Genomic DNA, 24,128 nt, shown 5'->3' with positions numbered 1-24,128 from the left:
CACTTTGAAATGTCAATACCCATGCTAATTTCAAGAACTAAGCAAGCTAAGCAATGGAGAGAAGAGGAGGATTGGGGTGGGAATAGGCCTACCGATGATGATGAGGTGGTGTGCGGAGAGGAATTAGGGAAGGGTTCAGGCATAGATGTGCAAGTGTGCACATGTACACACAAATAGACACACACGCATACACTGATATCACATGCACATGTTCAAGTGTATGTATACACGTGCATGTGCACATGTGTTTATGTGTGCGTGTGTGGAGGTGTTTTTACCTACGCATGCATACACATGTGAGGGTGTGTCTACATATGTAGATTCTCGAGGCATGTGTGAGTATGTGTTGCTATGTATGTGCATGTGGTGTTATTTTACATGTGTGTCTCTGTGCGTGGAATTTGTGTTTATGTGGGTGAGTAAACACATAAGATAAATGCACATGTACATATACATGCATACATATACAAAAGCATAGACCACACGCACTCAAACAAGCCCAGAGAATCAACACACATGTACATGTGTGTAGATGTACTATGACCTGTGTGAACACATATGCATGTGTAGATTTGCAATACACATGTACATGAGCATACACACACTTGAGCATGTGCACATGTGTGATATGCAAATGTATGTGTGTCTGTATACACATATATACATACACATATAATAGGTGGTTTCCACACACACACACACATGTATAGAGATAGATAGATAGTGTTTCTGTGAGGTTGATGGAAGCATTCCATTGGTTGCCGGATGCTTGTTGACCCTTACCTACCTGTGTAGTCTGATTGTTGTAAGGGTGAGGCAAGGTTTGGAGCCTTACGTTTGCCACCTCAGTTGGAAGCTGCCTGAATGGCTTGTAAAACCTCTCATGTGCCCGGGGCGAGAGAGAGAGATCCAATTTAAAACTTTTGGGGAAAGCATTCAAATACTGAGATTTGTAAATTAACCCTCTGATGCTACTCGTAAATATGAGAGATATTACAAACTTTTTTTTTTTGGTAATATCCAGTGCATATATTTATATGATCATAAATTTACACGATGGGAGGTCTCCGAAATGGAGAGTATCCCAAAGATCGAAACATAAAAAGAAAAGCTCTATGCAAGAAGCATCCATATCACCCTCATGGCAGGCATCATTTAAGGATTGTCGCAATGAGGCTCGGAAAGATTCATATGACTAAGTATGCCAAATTGTGAGAGATATTACGAACACATTCTTCTACATTATTCAACAGCTGTAGAACAAAGTGATTATGTTTGTGTTGTTTGCGTGTGTCGTTGAAGGCCGCACTATGGAGTTCTCATGAGGACCCATGGTTACTTCCTTCGAGTAGTAATGAAGGGCATACTTTCTGGCCGTTTGCTCAAGGGAGCAGTTCATACTACTGGTTTAAAACGATTCTCCAAGTCTCTCTATCATCATAGGAGATTGCATAAACGACTCAAGCCTGGACTTTTACATAGCAAAGCTTTACCTGGTTATCTGAACTTGGAAACACAGTCATTGGGAGAATTGAAGGGAGCCCTATCAGTTTCTAAAGACGACATATATGAGGATGCCGATATCAACGAAGAGTGCAAACAAGGAGAGACGAAGAGGTTGAATTCACAAGTTACGAAAGGGGCTGTAACGATTGAAAATTCCCAGCCGATAAAAGATGAAGACATATCCAAGGGGCCAGTCATTACTAGTGAATGGCGAACCGCAGCGCAATCTATTATTGCAACCTCTGAAGACAGCCGCTCAGCTCCCATTGTTTTCATCTGTGGAGGGAAAAACGCGGGAAAATCGACTTTCGCAAGATATTTAGTGAATACCCTTCTGCAAAGGTCTAGTCCATGCGGATGTTCCTTTTGCATCATGAAGATTTTACTGCCTACGATTGACATGGCTGAATATCAATCTTGCTGAGGCACTGTTGTCTTATGCAGATTTAACAGAGTTGGGTTTCTAGATACTGATGTTGGCCAACCAGAGCTCACTCCTCCAGGCTGTTTGTCCCTTCATATGCTTGACAAACCGATTTTGGGTATGGAATTGTTGTCGATTTTGTACTTGGAAAGCCCAAAGTAAATTCAGTGCTCTTATCAAGTATGCAGGGAATAATAGTTTTGCCACTAGATCTCAGCCTGGCAACCTCCTAATGAAGTTGCATTGCTTCTCAGGCGTGTCTGCGTTGGAAATGAAGAATCCCGAAAGGTAAATTTGATTTTACTCTTGAAAAATTTGCGTTTTGACCTCATAGAAATTAGATTGTAACTGTCAAATTTGATGAAGAGCTTACTCAATTAGACTGGATTCGTTGATGCTCACTCTTCTCTGGCTGCCTTGTATTGAAAGTGAAAACATCAATATCCTCAGGTTTCCTTTGGATTGCATTATGCCACCATGTAGGGGGGCTCGTGTGAGATTGAATGACAGTTGTAATCTGGAGAATGTGAGGAGAGATTAGGGATCAATATTAACTATCTTCATCAGAATAGTGCTTTGTTACCTACTTTGTGAAAAGCTTGTTAGGAACATGTGCCTGAGACCTCACCTCAAGGTTTTAGCCTACTTGGCTCTTTAGTCTCCGACCTTCAACCAAAGGGCAACAAGGAGTCCGGAGGGTAGCTCTGTTGGTCATGTGATGTTTCAAATTTTGTGAATGAAAGGCTGGCCATCTTTTGTAGGCTATGCCTTTAGCCTGTCTTGCTGAATTACTCTCAAATAAGGGAACCCATGTGAGAGATCTGGTGGTTGTTTTGGTGGAAACTTTTGATCCTCATCTTTCCTAGGCCTACTGGCTACTGTGCATGCTTTTATTATAACTACTACTACAGGCAGCATAAGCATGCATGCTTGCTTGCTTAATCATAAACATGAAAGAGACGACATGAGATTGTGTTGGAGATATTACCCCATAAGTACTGGTGCTCCCTTACAAGCTTCTCCCTCGTTATATATGCCTGTACCATCAACCTGCGACAGATCACGCCTCAAACCATCTTGATCACCTCAGACTCTCTTTGTTAATTCTCGATGGTGAGATTCCAATCTTGCCAATCAGTCTTGGCTTGGGGTCAATGTCATAGGACTGTAAGGCTTGACCTAGGTTTGTTCCTTGTTAGAGTTTTGTTGAAAGTGATGCATGTGCTACATGTGCACAATACATGCACGCCACATGGAAGACACCACCAGGGACCACATCCAAGGAGTGCCTGAGAGAAGTATTGAAGGAGGTCAGCCAGGTTGCAACAGCCAAAGGTAAGTGTGAATAAAGCACTTATGTTGCATGTTTAGGAGGGCATGAGCCCCATGTGTTGACATATAAAAGATGACAAACATGCGCAAGGGAATTTTGCAATGAAGCAAGAAATGGATGCTAGAAACTAAAAAAAACACACTTGGGATCTAGTTGAGCTTCCACCTGGCAAAAATGTCAAGGCAAGGTTGCCTATTCTCAGTAAAAGGGGTAGATTTCAATCAGACTTTTGCACTAGTTGCAAAGTTTGCCATAGTCAAAATAATGCTTTCCATAGCTCCATTTGCCACAAAGGTCATGAGAAGTGTTGGATTTCTGTAATGGGACAAGAGAACGAAGTATGCAAACGCAAAAAGCCATCCTTTGCTCTCAAGCAGGCACCCAGATCATATCATTTAAGTTTGTGTTTTTGTCCAGACATTTAACATGCAACGTCACGCACCAATCTTTATGTCGTGCAGGAGAATGATAGCATCTTCCTTGTCATTCTATATGTGAATGATCTTATCATGATGACACTCTGTGAGGAGCTGAAGGCTGCACTTTGTAGGCATTTTGAGAGGACTGGTTTGGGACAATTGCATTATTTTCTTGGGCATAAAATGCATTATAAGATTGCTTTTTTTGTGACAGAGGCAAAGTATGTTATGCTAATATCACCAAGCAATCTTTGAAGCTAGATGACTTTCACACATTGCTGTGGTAGCGATCATATGCTCAGCTTTTTTGGAAGAAAGAGTAATGTTGTTCTATTATTCTATGAAGGAAAATCCGGTGGACATCTTCACCAAGCCACTACCAAAGTAGAAGATTGTAGATTTTTGGTCTTTAGAACAACAAAAAATCTAAATTTGTATGATTGGACATATTCTAGTCTTACAAAGGTATATATATTGATCATTAAGTAGTCTTAGTTTTTTAGTCTGTATGCCATGATAATGCATAATGAGGGGGAAATGCTGGGATAATGCTCTCATTGAATGCAATCATTTCTCAAATACTCAGTTACTTTGGTCTGTAAGACAGACGTGTTACCAGTGTTTAGGACCCACCATAGCTCTACATCAAGGGTGAATTCAGCCCTAGAATCTGATGTAAGCTGAGGTATTTATGGCAGTGCTTATGGGTCAATAAAATTGTAGGAGTTTTTCCTATTTTGTTTCAATAATCTCTTTTAGTTTGTAGGCATTATTTTCATAATTGCAATCTTTTCTTCCAATACTTGAGAATGCCTTCTTTTCTTCCAATACTTGAGAATGCCTTCTTTTTAACAGTCTAGGCAACCTAAGGTTTTTTCATATATTGTCTTACTTCCAAAAAATATACAGGTGCTACTTTTATGGTGATGTTTCAGCCAAGGGTAATCCGGACTTTTACTTGCAGAGCATCTTTGCTCTATATGATTATTTCCGGGCTAAGTATCATATTGATGACTTGGGAGATACAACGAGGGCGCACGATGGAATGCATATGCCTCCTCTTGTCATCAATACCCATGGTTGGATTCAAGGTGTGTGATTTTGTGCCATAAGTCAAAGACATATGTTGGCATACTCCACCATGCCTTTGCCCATCCATTTGGTGTTCATAGTTAATGCTTCCAGTTTATCAATCCAATTGTTGTACTTCATGTTATACGTTGTGTGCAGGATGTATTTGGAATCTCTATTATATAACTATGAACACCTAGCCCCATTATTTTCTTACTAGAAATACTTGTAAACTCCACATTGGGCTACCAGTTTGCATTGAATTCATTTTCAAACACTAAGCTAGCTGCTCCTCCACCTTGTGTTGTTTTAGTTTACCCATATAGTTGGAGGTTTGAAGATAAGAGCAGAACCTGGGAACATGTCTATCCTGTGGTCTCGCAAGCAAGTCATGAAACAAATTATTCAGAAACATCTTTAATTGATTAAGGATCTTATAAGATTTTTTAATTGTTTGGATGCTTTTTTGATGCAATGAGTTTTGTTATGCAGGTGTTGGGTTTGATGTTCTTGTAGAGATCTTACGTTACGTTGTGCCAACACATGTTGTGCAAATTTTGTTGATGACATCAAGTAAGAATCTTCCACGTGACAGATTTTGGGGTTCCCAATATAATGATCTTTGCAACACTAAGCTTCTTTACATCAATAGTGCTGTTGGGGGGAGTAATCATTTGTAAGTCACCTTTAAACTTACTCTTTGTTGTAGAACCATAATGTAGAGCCATTGTGCCTCTATATGGGTTACCCTGTTAAAGAAGTGGGTTACTCTGTGAAACAGTGAAGTCCTCTTAAATTAATACAGATATATCTTTCTTTATTGGTGCTCTCATTTTGTTGGATAATCCATATTGGGCATTTAAAGACATCGGTTTTCAGGAATGCTCTTGAATTCACATTAGATACATGTATTGTAGATTCAGTTTTGGCTTGTGGCAATCTCTTTTTCATTTTAAGGAGAAAATAAGAACAGGCATTAACTGTTTTGACATGAGAGAGACATGAAAATGGGATAAATTTACTACTAAATTGAGTATGTATCAATGCTAGAATACAATAGATAGTTAGTACCTCCAATGCATCACATGCACCCTTGCACTAGGGAGCAATGTAACACACAGTCTGACCCATTTGTCGTATGCCAGGACCCTGTTGTGAGCCCTAGTCCAGGGACGAGTCAGGCATGAGCTATGGGGATCCATTCCCAATTCAAGCCATGGGGGAGCTACCCGGTCAGCAAATCACAGCATATTTGGCGAGTTTTGGGGCTCCCAAAGGGCAGCACCAGGTGTAGTAAAGTGGTCTGGGGGAGTGCCTTTTATAGGCAGCCTCTACCCCCTCCAGGTCGGCCCCTAGGGCTGATCAAATAGGCCGACCAGCCCAGCCAACCAGCCAAAAGAGGCCCTTTCAGCCCCTATATGAAGAGGGCTTTCCTCCTCATTTCAGCATCCAGTCCCAGCCTCCAGCAGCCCCTTTCAGTCATCCTATGGGCAAGGTTTGGGTGTCCTATTTCCACAGCATAGCTCCATCTCCCGCATGTCGCAGTTAGGGGAGTGGTCTCAGTGTAGTTTTGTATGCTGATTTGGCAGTCATGTATAAATAAAGCAGTGTAATATAGCTAGGTAGATCGCTGATGACTTTCATGCTTGAGTTCTTTTTTGTATGTTCATGTAATTTTTGCATGGCTAGTACCCGCATGCTACAGCAAGACTAATACATGCGACGTCTTCGTTTGCTTTATGCCAAATAGAGATCATAACCTCAGAGAAGAGATCCTATGGTATAGGATAGAGTGAGATACTGTTCTACCAATTGCTAGATTGGTATAGGATAGAGTGAGATACTGTTCTACCAATTGCTAGATGTAACTTGCCAGGTCAGAATTGACAAAGCTCTGTATGGCTAGTATTTGTGATGGTTTGTCCTCTGATTGTGCTTTAGTCTGGAATATTGTGGTGTATCTACAATGACTATCTCGAAAATTGTGAGAAGAGCAGACACCATTTTGTCCAGTCTAGATTGTACTCCTTGAAGGCATAGTTCATTAGCTACCAGTTTGTGGAACTGGCTTTTTGTGTGAGAGAACTCATTTTGTTGAAAGGACTCATTTTACCGAAGTGTATGAATGTGAATCTATGAAATTGAATAATCTTAAGAAACAATTGAGGGCTAAAGAACATGTTAGTTTGTGCTCACAGATGCTGCTATGATTGGATCCATGGATAACCTGAAGCACATCTAATGAACTCAGGTTTACCTACCAACTCTCAAACTGTGCCAGTATTCCTTCCAACTCATGTGCACCTTCAGATAGCTAAGGCAGGCATGGAATTTCATTTCTATACAAACTATGAACTCCTCCAGTCCTTTAAGTGAGTGGTTGGTTGTAAAATGCAACGGTAATCTTATCGTGTAATCACAGCAAGACCTTCTTTAAACCTTTAGTGAGGAATTAGCATTATGCGCCATAGAGAGAGAAAGGGGATAAGGTAGAGAGAGAATGGAGTCGTCAATCGATTGGGTCCCTGTACCCACTGCCCTCCCCCAAGCAGGGGAGGATTTGCTTTATACTTGGAGAACTGCTAAGTACAAATAACACTCTTCGAGAGAGCATGGAAATGCGCTTCTGAGGAGTACACTATGCACACGTATTGCAGACCCAAAGACCTGAGAGGCAACGTCGACCAATACCGAGACCTTGATGCTGTCCACACTGACAATGAAGGTACTTCTGCAAGGCAAGGAAGAGGCTTGTGCTGTCCGTTTGCTGATCCGAATCCCCGACTGATGTGCTGGGTAGACACCTTCTAGGAGGGCTGAAGAAGGCTGAGGCTGGACAGAGGCCAACTTTTGGAAGTGTCAGGCTGCTGGAGGGGACCTGTGGGAGTGCCAAAGGCAGGCAGAGCTGAGTGAGGAATGACGGCTAGGGGACCCCCTTTATATAGGACTGGAAATGAGCCAACCAGCCCCAAAACTGGCCGACTTTTGGGCTAATTGCCCCATAAAAGGCAGCCCTAGCCCCCATAAAAGGTGGCCTAGGGAGGGGTGCAAGGTAGCCTCCCTTCCCCTGCCATTTTCCTTCACTTGTTCCAGCCCTGAGGGGGTCCTAAAGGGCTCCGATCCTAGGCTGGACCTAAGCCTATCTCTAAACCCAAGCTGGAAACACTACCCTATTGTTCTCCAGTGGGTACCAATGAACAAGGTCTAATCTGTCTAACTTGACCTAAGGCTGAGAGACTGACTTATGTAGCTTGTGCCTGACTGTCCGTGGACAAGGACTCACAAAGGGGTCACAACATACGACAAAATCTCCTATTAGGGAACCATTACGCACTTGTCGATGTAGGTAGTGTGTCACATTGCACCCAAGTGCACGGATGCGTGTGACATTCCCTCCTTAACTTGGCGGTAGGTTGATTGCTTCCAAGTAGTCTGCCAAAATTTGTGGGAACTCTTGGAAAAAATATTTGTCCAACCACACTGCTTCGTGGGTGATGGAACAGCAAGGAAGGATCAGCAATGAAGTGAATAGTGAGGTTTATTCAAGAGTAGAGAGGCCCTTATAAGGGCAACTGATACAATGCATGTGCCCCAAAGGAGAGCACCTCCAGATCCACAAATCACTCCACTGATCTCTCAATCAAGCCCATGAATCTCTCAATCACACCTAATAGAACCTTCTACCACCTAACCTGGTCACACTAACCAATACACAACCCTTGTACCCCTTGGTACACCCCATTACATCAATTTGTCCTTCATACCCTGCTACAAATTGATGACCTCACCCCAGTAGGTACATGGGAAGGTTCATCGTTTGTGTGAGCAGAATGGAGAGCAAGAGAAGAGTGAGCTGAACTTAGTGTACTGAATAGTCGACTGAAATGAAGTAAGTATAAAAGAGAAGTGAGGGGTTTTGTCTAAGTGACAAAACCCTATCTTTACATTGATACGGACGGGTATTAATGTAAATGTCATTGATACACCCCATCAAGTGAAATTCTTTGATACACTAACCGTAGTTAGGGATTAGACTGTAGTTAGTGGGAAAAATCTCATAGAGGGAAAAGTGCCCCTAACCTACTTATTGGCCACTGCCTAGAATATGATAATAATTTTAACACCCTCCTGCAGTGCCAATGTGGTGTACAAGGTAGTGATCAATCACCAAAAGGAGATAAGTTTAGGGCACTGCGAAATGCCTCAAACTTCTCACGTGGAAGTGCTTTGGTGAAGATGTCTGCAACATTGTCATGTGTTGACACATAGACCATACTGAGCTCCCTTGCATGCAACTTCTCTCTGACATAATGATAACGAACCTCAATGTGCTTCGTACGAGCATGAAATAGAGGATTCTTTGCCACTGCTATAGCACTTTGACTATCAATGAGAATTGGAGAAGGACCCTCCAAGAAGGTTTTCACCTTCCATTCAATATGTGTGAAAGACATGGCAAACATCATGCCAAAAACAAATTGCTTTTATGCATAGAGAGGATATATACCATATCGTTCCCTCATCTTGTTGCTTGCTATGAAAAGAGCTAGGTTGTAACCATGGTTCTTTCCTCTGGCCACATTTTTATTTTCCATTATTGAGATCTCATGTTACTAATCACACGTGTGTGTATGTCTCTATGTGAGTTCTGGTTGCAGGATTCACATCCCGGCCGGGCATCTTGTGCTACCATGTGCACATGCTCTTCTGCAGCTTAGAGTACTCTCTTTTCATGACTGATCACCATGCATGCTATCTCCAGTATAGCACTTGTCACCTTCAGTGTGACCTTGTCAGTGTTAGAATTATTGCCATATTCTTAGTCAGTGACCAATGTAATGTAATAAGTGGGTTAGGGGCTCTTTTCCCTCTTTAGAGGTTTTTTTTCCTAACCACAGTTAGGACCCCTTACTATAGTTAGTGGTTTGGATAAGGTTTTGTCACTTAGACAAAAGCTTCTCTCCTTTGTAAGTTGTCCTCACTCACTCTATTCAACTTATGTGTTGCTCCAGCTCTCTTGCTTCCTACATTTCCTTCAATTGGTATCAGAGCAGGTTTGGCTTCAGCCCATTCAACCCGTACACCTTCATCGTTTTGCTATACAGCTCCATATCGCTTGTACGAAACATAGCCATACAGTTGTATGGCTGTTTCTGCGCAGCTTTCTTTTCCCGTGCATAAGCCCGTCCATACACTCAGTTGCTCGTCCGTGCGTACACACTGTACTGTACCTGCACTGCACCGTCAGTCGTATTGTAATTGCGTTGTCAGTCGTATTGTAATTGCGTCGTCAATCGTACCTACACTACACCGTATTGTACAACAACGGCCATACTGTACTTGCATTGTACCATAGTCGTACTGGTGTGCACCGCTGTACTACTTCTGCACAGCCCCTTGGTACCAACGTTGTCCGCACGACTGTACAGTGGTACAGCTTGCCTCTTCGTGCTCTGTACAATCTGTATATTTGTACGGATTCCATACAGTGCAGCCCGTGCCATTTGCAGGTGACAGTTGTAGATTGCATTTGGGGCTTTTGGTTTTGCTTGCAATTTTTGGAGAGAAATTTGGGGCTTTTGCAGACAATTGCAAAATTTGGGGCTTTCAGTCAATTTGTCCTCTTTCTGTTGCAATTTCTCGCAAGAATTTGGGGTTTTTGGCATTCGGATGCAATTTTTCTGTGTATAAGCTATTTGGCATCTTTGCAGGCAGTTTTGGACTTAGATTGAGTGACATTGCAAACAATTGCAATTTTTGCAGTGTTATTTTGGCACATTTTGGGCTTTTGTAGGACATTTTGGTTGCATTTTGAGCCTTTGATTGGCTGTGACAGCAAGCTGTCATTGTGGACATATTTTTTGCAGATTTGGGTTGTGCATTTTAAATTCCAGGAAGGGATATTTCTTGTCGGGATATTTTGGAGAGTATGTTTGCAGCCCGCAATGATGCCAGGGTCTCTTTCCTGAAGAGAGAGTTATCGCATACTCACATGGATGAGGGTGACTCACTGTCTGATCACCTCACCAAGCTTCAGGACTTGAGAGAGCAATTGTTGAATATATATGAGATGAATCCTGATTTAGAGATGATAACCACTACTCTGAATTCTCTTCTTGAGTCATATCTCGGATTTCACCTCGCTGAAATTGTCATTGAGGGGGGGTAGTAATCCTTTCACTTTTCACGAGCTGATAGGACTTATGTTTTAGGAAGAGCAAACCAGGAAGAACATGGCTTCATGGGCTGGTGAGCATGCCATGCCTTCGAAATTCAAGCCCAAAGGGAAGGTCCCGGAAGGGGCAGCATAAGCAGCATGCAAATCAGCCTACACATCAGCATAAAGCTGATTCTAGACAGCCTTCTCACAAGGCTAAGAGTGATGCAGAGAAGCCCAGGAAAAAGGGCATTTGCCATTATTGCAAGAAGCTGGGTCTTTACATAGGAGAATGCAAGAAAAGAATTGCCAAGGAAAAGAAAAAGCATTCAAGCATGGCTGTCTCAGATTCAGCTCCTCCTGCGCATGATGGTGGTGATGCTTCAGCCAACTTAGTGGAAGAAGATTATGCCTTTTTGACTTGCATTTCTGATTTTCAGGTGGCTGCTCCGGATACTACAGCCACATCTGAGGATGACTCTTAATGCTTTTTTGACTTGCAGTTATGACCTTCTAAGGATGCATGCACTTTCAATGTCAATAAGACATTGAATAATTGGTATTTTGATAGTGGTGCCACCAAACATATCACTCCCAGTAAGTGTTTATTTGATTCTCTGCATCCACCACCCGCTGGAAAAAGGGTGTCTTGTGTGCAAATGATTCTTCTTATTCAGTTCGTGGTATTGGTGAGATTGTGCCTACAGCTACAGATGGCATAAATTTCAGAATTCATGATGTGCTTTATGTGCCTGGAATCAAGAAAAGTTTGCTTTCAGTATCCTCTCTCAATAAAAGAGGATTTCAGGTTGTCTTTCAGGATGACAAGTGTGCAGTTTGAAACAAAGAAGATGATTATGCCTTGAGGCCTGGCACACTGTTTCGTGGTCTTTTTCAGCTTGATGTTTTTGAGAAAAGACTAGATCATGCACTTGCAGTTTCTACTCCCATTGTTGCTATGCAGAATGCAAAGTTATGGCATGTCAGATACGGGCATATGAGTTATGGCAGCTTGATGACACTTCAGAAACATGCTATGGTTGATGCTTTGCCTCCCTTGGAGTCACCTCCCGCTCATGCCTGTGAAGGGTGCATACTTGGGAAGATGCACAGGTTCCCCTTAAAAAAGGATGGTGCATTAAGATCTGTTTAGAAATTACAGCTCATTCATAGTGATGTTTGTGGTCCCATGAGGACTCCTGCATTCGGTGGTTATCTGTATTATGTCACATTTATTGATGACTACTCAAACTACACTTGGGTCTATGGTTTAAAGAAAAAATCAGATGTGTTAAGGCATTATGGACATTTGGGGCAAAGGTTGAGAATGAAACAGGACTCAAGGTGCAGACACTACGCATCGGTAGAGGGGGGGTATATATGTCTCATGAATTGAAGGCGAGAAAGACATCACACATCAGCTTACAGTGAGGCTGATCCTCAGCAAAATGGCAAAGCTGAGCGGAAGAATAGAACTATTATCACTAGCAAAAAGTTCTCCCAGGTTTGGTTTGAGGGTTTCATGTGTGCTAACTATGTTTTGAATCGGGCTCCCACTAAGGCTTTGAAGACAAAGACTCTCTATGAAGTTTGGGATGGGAGAAAGCCTTCAGTGGACATTTCTGTGTCTTTGGATGTGTTGCATATGCCCATGTGCCCGTTGAGTTTCGACATAAGCTGTCAGACAAGGCACTTAAATGCATATTTGTTAGGTATGGTGCAGAGAGCAAAGGTTGCCGTCTCTACAATCTTGCAACATGCAAGGTTTTTGTAAGCAGAGATGTAATCTTTTCAGAAAATTCAGCACATACACATGCTGAATTTAATATGCCAGCTTCTTTCACATCAGATGATGTTTTTGAGGGATTACTACCCATTACTTTGGGTTTCGCATTTGAAATTCGTGCTGAAAATGAGCATTTACAGCAAGCTCCTTGTGTTCCACATGCCCCGATTCACCCACCGGATGATTTAGTTTCTCCACAGGCAGTGGAAGATGTTGTCAGGCAAGAGATTACAGAAATAAACGCAGCCAAAATTGTTCCGAATTGGTTGCTTGAAACTCTTAGGCAGAGTTGGCTTGATGCTCCTTTGCCTGGCGGAACTCGTAGTGCAGCAAGGCACGAAGGGGGGGCTCTTTCTGTTGAATCAGCTTATGTAGGTACTCTTCTTGATGAGGAAGAGCCTGATACTTTTGAAGAAGCCAAAGACAATGTGTATTGGATGCATGCGATGCAAGATGAGGTGCAGTTTATTGAGAAAAATCAGACCTGGAATTTTGTCGATTTGCCACCAGGAAAGAATGCCATAGGTACGTGATGGGTTTTCAAAGTCAAAAGAAGGCTAGATGGGTCCATTGACAAGTACAAGGCATGGCTGGTTGCAAAACCTATGCTTAGAAAAAGGACATAGATTATGAGGAGACATTTGCTCCTACTTCTAGGATGACCACGATCAGATCTGCTATTGCTATGGGTGCACATTTTGTTTGGAATGCTCATCTGTTGGACATAAAAATAGCCTTTCTCAATGGAGATTTGTTGGAAGAGGTTTATGTCAAGCAGCCTCCTGGCTTTGAAATTTCAGGTAATGCATATCAAGTTTGCAAGCTGAATAAAGCTTTGTACAGGATGAAACAAGCCCCATGTGCATGGTATTTCAAAATTGATACCTTATTGACCAGCAAAGGGCTTCATAACAATCCAATTAAATGCTCCCTCTACGTCAAGAAGGATGGGGGGGGGATATTTTGGTCATCACTCTTTATGTAGATGACTTCTTGCTCACAGGGTTAAATGAAGAGAAAATTGCAGATTTCAAAACTGAATTGAAAGCCACATTTGACATGTCAGATTTGGGCATGTTCCATTTTTATTTGGGGATCCAGTTCTTACAAGAGAGTCGTGGCATCATTATATCTCAATCCAAGTATGTGCAAAAGCTCTTGGATAGGTTAAACATGCAAGATTGCAAGCCTATAACCACTCCCATGGAGCCAGGGATGAAGCTTACTATGTATGATGCAGGTGAATCAGTAGATGCTACACTCTACAGCCAGGCTGTTGGATGCCTTATTTATTTGTGCAATACATGGCTGATATTCAGTTTGTAGTATCTCAGGTCAGTAGATATATGCACAGCCCAAAACAACACATTGGCAGGCTGTAAAACTCATCTTCCGTTACTTGCAAGGCACAAAGTCTTATGGCTTGATGCTTCCCGAATCCCATGGGGGGTGACTTGCAAATGCATGCTTACAGTGACTCAGATTGGGCTGGAGATTATGACACTGGGCAGTCCACAAGTGGTAATTGTTTCTTTTTGGGACATGGTTGCATTTCTTGGCTAAGCAAGAAACCATCTATTGTGGCTACTTCCTCATGTGAAGCTGAGTACAAGGCAGCTTTCATAGCAACAGTTCAATGTGTGGCTACATTACTTATTTGTTGGTCTTCATCTTTCATTGGAGGGTCCTTCTCCAATTCTCACTGATAGTCAGAGTGCTATAGCAGCTGCAAAGAATCTTGTGTTTCATGCTCGTACGAAACACATTGAGGTTCATTATCACTATGTCGGAGAGAAGTTGCATGCTGGTCTTCATCTTTCATTGGAGGGTCCTTCTCCAATTCTCACTGATAGTCAGAGTGCTATAGCAACTGCAAAGAATCTTGTGTTTCATGCTCGTACGAAACACATTGAGGTTCATTATCACTATGTCGGAGAGAAGTTGCATGCAAGGGAGATCAGTATGATATATGTGTCAACACATGACAATGTTGCAGACATCTTCACCAAAGCACTTCCACGTAAGAAGTTTGAGGCATTTCGCAAGAAAACTAGCTCTAGCCCTCCTTTAAATAAGTGGCCGAGCCTGCCCTCTCTTCATCATTTAGAGACCCCTCTCCTACTAGTCCATCAGCCCTCTATCTTGCTGCGCATCAACCTCATCTTGCCGCCATAATTCTCTAGGCTGCTGCACATCTGCTTGCCTCTCCAGCTTGCTGCCAAACTTCCTATCCCTTGCTGTGCATCCAATCCTAGCTTGCTGCCAAGGCCTTTCCAAGCTGCCATGCACCTTCTCTGCTGCCTATTTCACTGTCATATTTTCTCTCTACTTTCTTTGATTGCCAGCTTTTCCCTTATCACCCTTCTACCCTCTTCTATTCTCCGTCTATCTATCCTATTTGCTGTTCCAGCTTCTCGTGTTGCTGCTCAACTCCTATCCTCCGCGTTTTGCTGCTCTCTTTCATCGGCTAGGCTGAGGTGATAAATCGTCCTGTTTTTCTTTCGCATCGCCTTGCTGTTTTTCCATTCGACCCGCTGTTCTATTTTCTGGCCGCCCAGCTATTTTAGATGGCAGCCAGTTGATTTAGCTTACCATCTTTAGGGTTTTGGTTGGTTTAATATAACCCTAATGGGTGAAACCTGTTTTGCTTGTGTTTCAGGAACAAAGGAGAAGGCTGAAGCTGTTCTCATGGCTATTTTCCTCTAGAACTCTTTAGGGACTGCAAGTGGTTGCTTTCTTGGATTAGTCTCAGTCATTTGTATATTGGAGCTCTATCTTTGACAAGAGTATTCTTTAGAGGTCCTATACTAGAGTCTTGGTCTAGGACTTTGGGATTACCAGAGTGGGTTTTGCCCAAAGATCTATACTACCAATGTAGTGAGGCTAAGCATCATTTAATATAAAAATACAACTAGGTTTACCTCGTTGGGGGGAGCGGCCTCATTCTCTCCCAACTGGGTGTCGGTGCACTTGTCTCTATCAATTTATTTTCTGTTGCGATGTGGATGTATGTGGTGTGAATGCATTTAAAGTTGCGGTATTTTTAATATGAAAGGTCTAAAATTCTAAGTTAATCGATATTCGATAGGAAATCACGCTTTCGTGTAAGCACGACTCTGACATAGGTACCTCTCGGAGTCACCACTGCATCCACAGGTAACCCTACATAAGATTCTTGAGTGTCCCTGCACTCCTCTGACTATGATTCTAGAAGTCCCTCCTCTGACTATACCATTGAGTGTCCCTGCACTCCTCTGACTATGATTCTAGAAGTCCCTCCTCTGACTATACCAAACGAAGATGTAATACATGTTCTAAAATGGATAGAACCAAATACAAAATATGCCCTCATGGTGCTTCACTTATGCCTTGGAGTAGGCAATCTGTTTTTGCTGCACTATCTCCTCCTGCTGCTTGATAAGCTTCCATGGCTTTTGGAGTCTTGATGCTGAATAAACCTCCTTGCTACTCTTCTTCTAGGTGAAGATCTGCAGGATATGTGAGGCAGTCCTTGAGCCAAGACCCCGAATGGGGGCTTATTTATATGCCTAGATCCCGTTGAGTTGCCTGACCCAGATTAGGGTTCAGCCGATCACACCGACTGATCTTCCCATCTAGCCCGACCTGGTATATACATTTGATTGTACTACTGACCTGTAGTATTGTACCTGATTGACCCTTTGTGATCCCTACCAATGCCTGTGCCTATCAATTGGACTTGTACCTGCCAATTGCTCAAAGTGCTGACAGAAACTCTGTATGAAGATCTTTGTATAAATGGATGCTCAAGTACGTGTGGGTGTGTGGATGTGTATGTGTGAGAGCATATGTATATACTATCACCATGGGCTCTGATGACATAGGTGGGGATGTTCAAGCATGAGGTTCTTTATATAAATGGATGCGCAAGTACGTGTGGGGGTGTGGATATGTATCTCACATGTTTATACTATGGTCTACACCCACCGTGGGCAGTGGTGACGTAGGTGGGGATGTTATAGTATCTAGTCTATGCTATGCGGGATGGAGTTTAGGGGTTTTAACCTTGTGATAGTCATGAGATTCAAAAGGATGCATATGTCTTTTTTACTGTTCTATTAGGTACTAGTTGGCTAGACCCCTAGTGAAGGTGTTACAGAGTGGGGATCATCTTGAAAAGGATGCGCAGATGGAGAGAGTCAACTAGACTTTAGAGGATATGTTGATAGCATATGTATCATTGAGGCAACATACATGGAGCAAGTGGTCTCCACTGTTGGAGTTTGCCTACAATGACAAAACATTCCTCTGCATGAATGAGTTCGTTTGAGTTGAACTATGGTTATAGACCAGCAAACCAACTACGGTTGGAATACCTCTGAAAGTACCTGTGAGAGAATGGAGAGTGAGAGAGAGCAAGAGAGTGAGAGCTGAAAGCTTGGAAGCTGAGAGCTTAGTTGCAATAGAAGAGTGTGAAGAGTACTACTCAAAAGAAAAGAGATAAGGTTTTGTCCTAGTGACAAAACCTTAGTAGTCACTAACCATAGTTAGTGAACTAACTGCAGTTAGGGGGAAAAACCTCTTAAAGAGGGAAAAGTGCCCCTAACTAGCTTATTACATTACATTGGTCACTGCTGAATTATATCTATAATTCTAACACCCCCCTGCAGTGCCAATGTCATGTACAAGGCTGATCAATCACCAAACGGATATAAGTTCAGAGCACTGCGAAATGCCTCAAACTTTTCACGTGGTAGTGCTTTGGTGAAAATATCTGCAACGTTGTCATGTGTGGACACAAAGATCATATTGATCTCTCCTGCATGCAACTTCTCTCTGACGTAGTGATAGTGAACCTCAATGTGCTTCGTGCGAGCATGAAACACTGGATTCTTTGCCACTGCAATGGCACTCTGACTATCAGTGAGAATTGGAGAAGGACCCTCCAAAGACAGATGACGATCAGCAAATAGACGTCGCAGCCAGGCACATTCAACTGTTGCTGTGAAAGCTGCCCTGTACTCAGCTTCACATGATGAGGTAGCCACTATAGATTGTTTCTTGCTCAGCCAGAAAATGCAAGATTTGCCAAAAAAGAAACAATTGCCACTAGTGGACTGCCTAGTATCATAATCACCAGTGTCACGATCTGTGACGTATTCCTTTCTCTATTTCTAGACTTATGGATGGTTTGATGAATGGACACTTGTGGAAGGGTATGCCCTTTCGACGGGACACTTCCTAAGAGGCCCAACCCTTGCCCTTTCGACGGGACACTTCCTATGAGGCACAACCTTTCACAAGAGACTCTAATGAAGAGACATTTCTATTGTAATGTACCCTCTCATCAAGGGTCACACCCTTCACAAGGGGTACACACCTCTTCATGCACATACCCTTTGGAGTACACACCTTTTCATGTGTGACTCTTCACTCTCTATATAAGAGAGGCCCAATTGTATGGATGACAATTACATCCACTCTACAGACATTCAAGCAATACACTTATTCCTTGTTCTCTGCTATCTCAGTCTCCTTTCTGTTCCTTAGCACATTTCTAAAAATAGTAAATCTAGGATTTCTTACAGTGGTATCAGAGCAAAATTCGTTCCTGCCTGTAGGAAATGCCCCCCACCTTCTAGCGCCGATCTAATACATCTTTTCCGCTAGAAGGATATCCGTGCACATTGTGCATGGAAGAGATGGAGAGGATGAGCGGGAAAATTTTTAGCGCCAACTCTGCCTAAAGTCATTTATGGCCTCTCCATCTCCCACACATCACGAGTTGATGTGAATGGACACGACAAAAATCGTGTCTTTTCAGGTGCTTGGGCTGTCCCAAAACCAAGGGACACACCTTTTCCACCATTGGACACACCTTTTGATGAAGAGTCTCGACTTCTCACCCAAGGGACATACCCCATCGTGGACAAAAGGACACACCTATTCATGTAGGGACACCCCTTTTAAAAACAGGGACACACCCCTTCATGAAAAGATGCACCTATTCCAAGGGTCACACCCCTTCGAATAGGCACACCTTTTTAGGCACCAAGCACCTATAAAAGGGTACCTAGAAGGGTAAAAAGGGGGGGAAAAAAAAACCCAGCCCCTACCCTTAGGTTTACCCTAGCTACCCTAGGGTTAACTAAACCCCCAAATTAATTTTTGGGGCAACTAACCACCTAAGGCAGCCCCAACGAAAAGTCGCAGCCCCTTCTTTGATATTCCGTACGGCCTGCACCGTACGGAACTACCCGCAGCCCTGCGCAGCCCTAGCCCTAGCCGATCTGCACGCCAGTCCTGCGCAGATCTGCACGCCAGCCCCTGCGCAGCTTTCGCAGATCTGCACGCCTTCCTGCGCAGCCCTAGAACTCGCCTGCACGCCAGCCCCCTGCGCAGTCAGCATCTCCTCGCCAGCACTCAGCCCCACCCCTGCGCAGTCTTTTGCTTTGCCAGCCAAGCCAGCCTAACTGCGCAGCCCAGCCCTGCCTTCCTGTGCAGTCCAGCCCTGGGAACTGCAATGTGTTTCGCCATTGACAGTAATCAAGGTCAGCGACAGTCTCAAGATCCCCATAAGCCTCAGAAATCATTTGCTGGATTCCAACAGAAGCACTTCTCCAAGGATCGTGCCTCTTCTTCTTCACAAAGTCATTACCGACATCCCCAACATAAAGGTGCGGCCACTGACAAGAAGAACAACTCCAGCACAAAAGGACTTTGTACCATCTGTACAGGCGACCATAGATGGTTCGATTGTCCCAAGCGACCAAAGCAAAATTCCAATATGGAACCTAGCACTTCCCAAACAAAAGATGCTACCCGAGCACAAGACAAGAAAGGCAAAGCTGTTCGAATGGTGAATACCATCCACCTGAGCCTTGCCAGCAACCCCGAACCTTCCCTGGCCACTCAAGTACTTTGTGTTCAAGGATCGATTCGTGGAACAACGGTCACTATCCTCATCGATAGTGGCTGCTCTCATAATCTCCTAGCTAGTTCTATGGTCGACAAACTTCGGTTGACCACCAGTCCTAGTCTCATGGACTATCAGATTGAACTCGCAAATGGAACTACTTTCTTGTGCAACACCAGGATCAAAAACTTGTCTTTTCGCAACCAACATTATACGGACAAGTTGACCTTCGACATCATGCCTCTTTCTCGGTACGATGTCATACTCGGACAACAGTGGCTCTACGACTATGATCCATCAATTAGTTTTTGTAGCCATACTATCCAGTTTATCCACCAGGGAAAACTCATTGAGCTAACTGGTTCTAGGGACTCTCCTTCAATCCAGTTGCCTCTGCCCTTACGGCAGTAGAGAAGACACCAACAAAGGATCCTTCTGAATACCTTAACCAACCTTTTTTCCAGCCTTACCTGGATATTTTTCCACAGGAATTGCCAAAGCAGTTACCACCTCGACGACCAGTGGATCACCCAATCGAACTTATTCCCGGTAGTAATCCACTGTCGAAACCTCCTTATCAGGTTTCTTACACTCAAAATGAAGAAATCCAAAGACAGGTCACCGAACTACTCGACAAAGGTCACATTCGGCCCAGTCGCAGCCCTTTCGGATCTCCTGTACTACTTGTGGAAAAAAAGAATAAGTCAATGCGCCTTTGCATCGACTACCGAGCCCTCAACAAGCTCACTATCAAAAACAAGTATCCATTGCCTCGCATCGATGACCTCTTCGATCAACTTCTACATGCAACACAATTCTCAAAGATTGATCTTCGTTCAGGTTATCATCAAATTCGCATGCGAGAAGGCGATGAGTACAAGACAGCTTTTCGAACAAAGTATGGACACTATGAATGTTTGGTCATGCCTTTTGGGTTAAACAATGCCCCGGCCACATTCATGACATTAATGAACGACATCTTTAGGCCTTTCCTCGATATGTTCGTCATCGTTTACCTCGATGACATCCTCGTTTTCAGCAGATCCCTACATGAGCACAAACAACATCTTCACCAAGTTTTTGAAGTTCTCCGCACAAATTCTCTCTACATCAACATTGAGAAGAGTGAGTTCTTCAAAACCCAACTCGAATATTTGGGACATGTTATTTCAGCTCAAGGCATCTCTGTGGATCCCAAGAAGGTCGCGGTAATCAGAAACTGGCCTACTCCTAAGAATGTTCATGATGTCCGCTCTTTTCTCGGATTGGCAAACTTCTACCATACAAAGGTCTATCAGTTTTCCGAAATCGCAGCTCCTATGTCCGAATTATTGAAAAGCACAGCAATTTTTCAGTGGCTTCCCGAAACAGAGTATAGTTTCCAACAACTCAAGCAAGCACTCACTACCACACTAATTATGGCTATTGCTGACCCAAACCTTCCGTTTGAGGTCATGACCGACGCTTCCAACATCGCTACAGGAGCAGTCTTGATGCAAGAAGGCAGAGTTATTGCTTTTGACAGTCATAAACATTCTGATATCCAAACCCGATACCCGGTTTATGATAAGGAGTTTCTTGCCGTTGTACATGCTTATCGCTCTTGGAAACATTATCTCATGGGAGCCGACTCTGTGGTCAAGACAGACCATCACTCTTTAAAGTATATCTTTACTCAGCTAGTCATGAACGCTCGAGATCTGGATGACTCCGACGCTACTTGGCAATCTGATGAAGACTTACAGCAGTACCCTGACATTTTACAGCAGTATTTTCAGAATTTACCGTGATATTTTCTGCATCAGTTCATTATCTCCACCAGGGTCTTATTTTGAGTGGGGGGGGATGTCACGATCTGTGACGTATTCCTTTCTCTATTTCTAGACTTATGGATGGTTTGATGAATGGACACTTGTGGAAGGGTATGCCCTTTCGACAGGACACTTCCTAAGAGGCACAACCCTTGCCCTTTCGACTGGACACTTCCTATGAGGCACAACCTTTCACAAGAGACTCTAATGAAGAGACGTTTCTATTGTAATGTACCCTCTCATCAAGGGTCACACCCTTCACAAGGGGTACACACCTCTTCATGCACATACCCTTTGGAGTACACACCTTTTCATGTGTGACTCTTCACTCTCTATATAAGACAGGCCCAATTGTATGGATGACAATTACATCCACCCTACAGACATTCAAGCAATACACTTATTCCTTGTTCTCTGCTATCTCAGTCTCCTTTCTGTTCCTTAGCACATTTCTAAAAATAGTAAATCTAGGATTTCTTACAACCAGCCCAATCTGAATCACTGTAGGCATGCATCTGCAAGTCACCCCCCCCTGGGAAATAGCAAGCCAAAAGACTTTGTGCCCTGCAAATAACGGAAGATGCGCTTAACTGCCTGCCAATGCATAGTTTTTGGGCTGTGCATGTACCTGCTCACCTGAGATACTGCAAACTGAATATCAGGTCTAGTGTTGCAGATATATGAGGCATCCAACAGCCTGACTGTAAAGTGTGGCATCAACTAATTCTCCTGCATCATGCATTGTGAGTTTCAGCCCCGGCTCCATGGGAGTGGCTATGGGCTTACAATCATGCATGTTAAATCTGTCCAAGAGTTTCTGAACATACTTGGACTGAGACATAATAGTGCCACGTCTCTCATGAGAGAACTGGATCCCCAAATAAAAGTGAAGCAGCCCTAAATCTGACATGTCAAAGTTGGTTTGCAAATCAGCTTTGAAATCTGCAATTTTGTCTTCATTGGACCCTGTGAGCAGTAAGTCATCGACATAAAGAAGGATGACTAAAATTTCCCCCCCATCCATCTTGATGTAGAGGGTGCTCTCAGTAGGACTATTGTGCAGCCCCTTGCTGGTCAAAAAGGCATGGATCTTGGCATACCATGCACGAGGGGCCTGTTTCAGCCCATATAAAGCTTTGTTGAGCTTGCATACTTGAAGTGCATTTGTTGTAATTTCAAAGCCCGGAGGTTGTTTGACATACACCTCTTCTAGCAAGTCCCCATTTAAGAAGGCTGTTTTTATGTCCAACTGATGAACATTCCACTCAAAATGTGCAGCCATTGCAATAACTGATCGGATGGTGGTCATCCGGGATGTAGGAGCGAATGTCTCCTCATAATCTATGCCCTTTTTCTGAGCATAGCCTTTAGCAACCAGCCTTGCCTTATATCTGTCAATGGAGCCATCTGGCTTCCGTTTGACCTTGAAAACCCATCGTGTGCCAATGGCATGTTTACCCGGTGGCAAGTCTACAACATCCCAAGTCTGATTTTTTGCAATGGACTGCAACTCATCGTGCATGGCATTCATCCAATGCACATTATCCTTTGCCTCTTCGAATGTGGCAGGCTCCTCCTCATCAAGAAGAGTACCTGCATATGCTGATTCCACTGAATTAGCACCTTCCATGTGCCTTGCTGCACTGCAAGTCCTACCAGGTAACGGAGCATCAATTTTACTCTCCCTGAGAGTCTGTAACAGCCAGTTTGGGACTGTTTTTGCTGCATGTATGTCTGCAATTTCTTGCTGCACCACCTGTTCCACTGCCTGTGGAGGGGGCAAGACATCCTGTGGCGGAACTAAAGCATCTGGAGGTTGCTGTAAATTCTGATTTGCATCAGAAAAATCAGCAGGGGAACCCAAGGCAATGGGTAGCAACCCCTCAAAGACATCCTCTGAAGAAGAAGGCATTTGAAATTCAGCCTGAGTGTGAGCTGAATTTTCAGAAAATATCACATCTCTACTGACTATGATCTTGCGTGTAGCAGGATTGTAGAGACGGTACCCCTTGCTTTCTGCACTGTACCCAACAAATATGCACTTAATGGCTTTATCTGACAATTTGTGCCTAAATTCAACTGGCACATGAGCATAAGCAAGGCATCCAAAGACTCGGAAGTGATCCACTGAAGGCTTTCTATCATTCCAAACCTCATAAGGAGTTTTTGTTTTTAAAGCCTTAGTGGGAGCCCGATTCAGAATGTAATTGGCACACATTAAACCCTCAAGCCAGAATTTGTGAGGCATGTGTTTGCTTTTCAGCATACATCTGTCCATCTCCATGAGAGTTCTATTTTTCCTCTCAGCTTTGCCATTTTGCTGAGGGGTCAGCCTGACTGTGAGCTGATGCACAATACCCTTGCCTTTCAGAAAAGCATCAAATTCTGCAGACAAGTATCCCCCACCTCTATCTGTGCGCAATGTCTGTATCTTGAGTCCGGTTTCATTTTCAACCAAGGCTGAAAAGTGTTTAAACACCGTGAACACTTCTGATTTGTGTTTCAGCCCAAAAACCCAAGTGAAATTGGAGTAATCATCAATAAATGTAACGAAGTAGAGATGACCACCCAACGATGGAGTCCTCATGGGACCACAGACATCACTGTGGATAAGCTGTAATTTGCGGACAGCTTTAACTGAACCATCCTTCTTGAAGGGAAATCGATGCATCTTGCCCAAAATGCACCCTTCACAGGCATGTGGAGGAGGTATCTCAAGAGGTGGC

General features: G+C 43.4%; 1 protein-coding gene across 2 annotated transcripts in view; it reads left to right on the top strand.

The window, feature by feature from the left end:
- The first annotated feature begins 1,203 nt into the window (after positions 1-1,203).
- The window catches only part of LOC147889346 (Pre-mRNA cleavage complex II protein family), a 77,323-nt gene continuing 54,398 nt past the window's right edge, over positions 1,204-24,128 (top strand). For both annotated transcript variants that reach the window (XM_087391808.1, XM_087391807.1), the window contains exons 1-5: positions 1,204-1,848; positions 1,951-2,048; positions 2,185-2,218; positions 4,592-4,773; positions 5,246-5,429. In XM_087391808.1, coding sequence (XP_087247934.1) covers positions 1,322-1,848; positions 1,951-2,048; positions 2,185-2,218; positions 4,592-4,773; positions 5,246-5,429 — 1,025 coding nt within the window. In that variant the 5' untranslated portion in view covers positions 1,204-1,321. The remainder of the gene's footprint in view (positions 1,849-1,950; positions 2,049-2,184; positions 2,219-4,591; positions 4,774-5,245; positions 5,430-24,128) is intronic.

Source organism: Dipteris shenzhenensis, chromosome 20, assembly GCF_047967505.1.
Source record: "Dipteris shenzhenensis isolate YYH24624 ecotype China chromosome 20, Dip_SZ_1.0, whole genome shotgun sequence".
In the NCBI taxonomy this organism is placed as follows: Eukaryota; Viridiplantae; Streptophyta; class Polypodiopsida; order Gleicheniales; family Dipteridaceae; genus Dipteris; species Dipteris shenzhenensis.
Note: the sequence above shows the minus strand (reverse complement) of the source record. Positions and strands in the feature narration are given on the sequence as shown.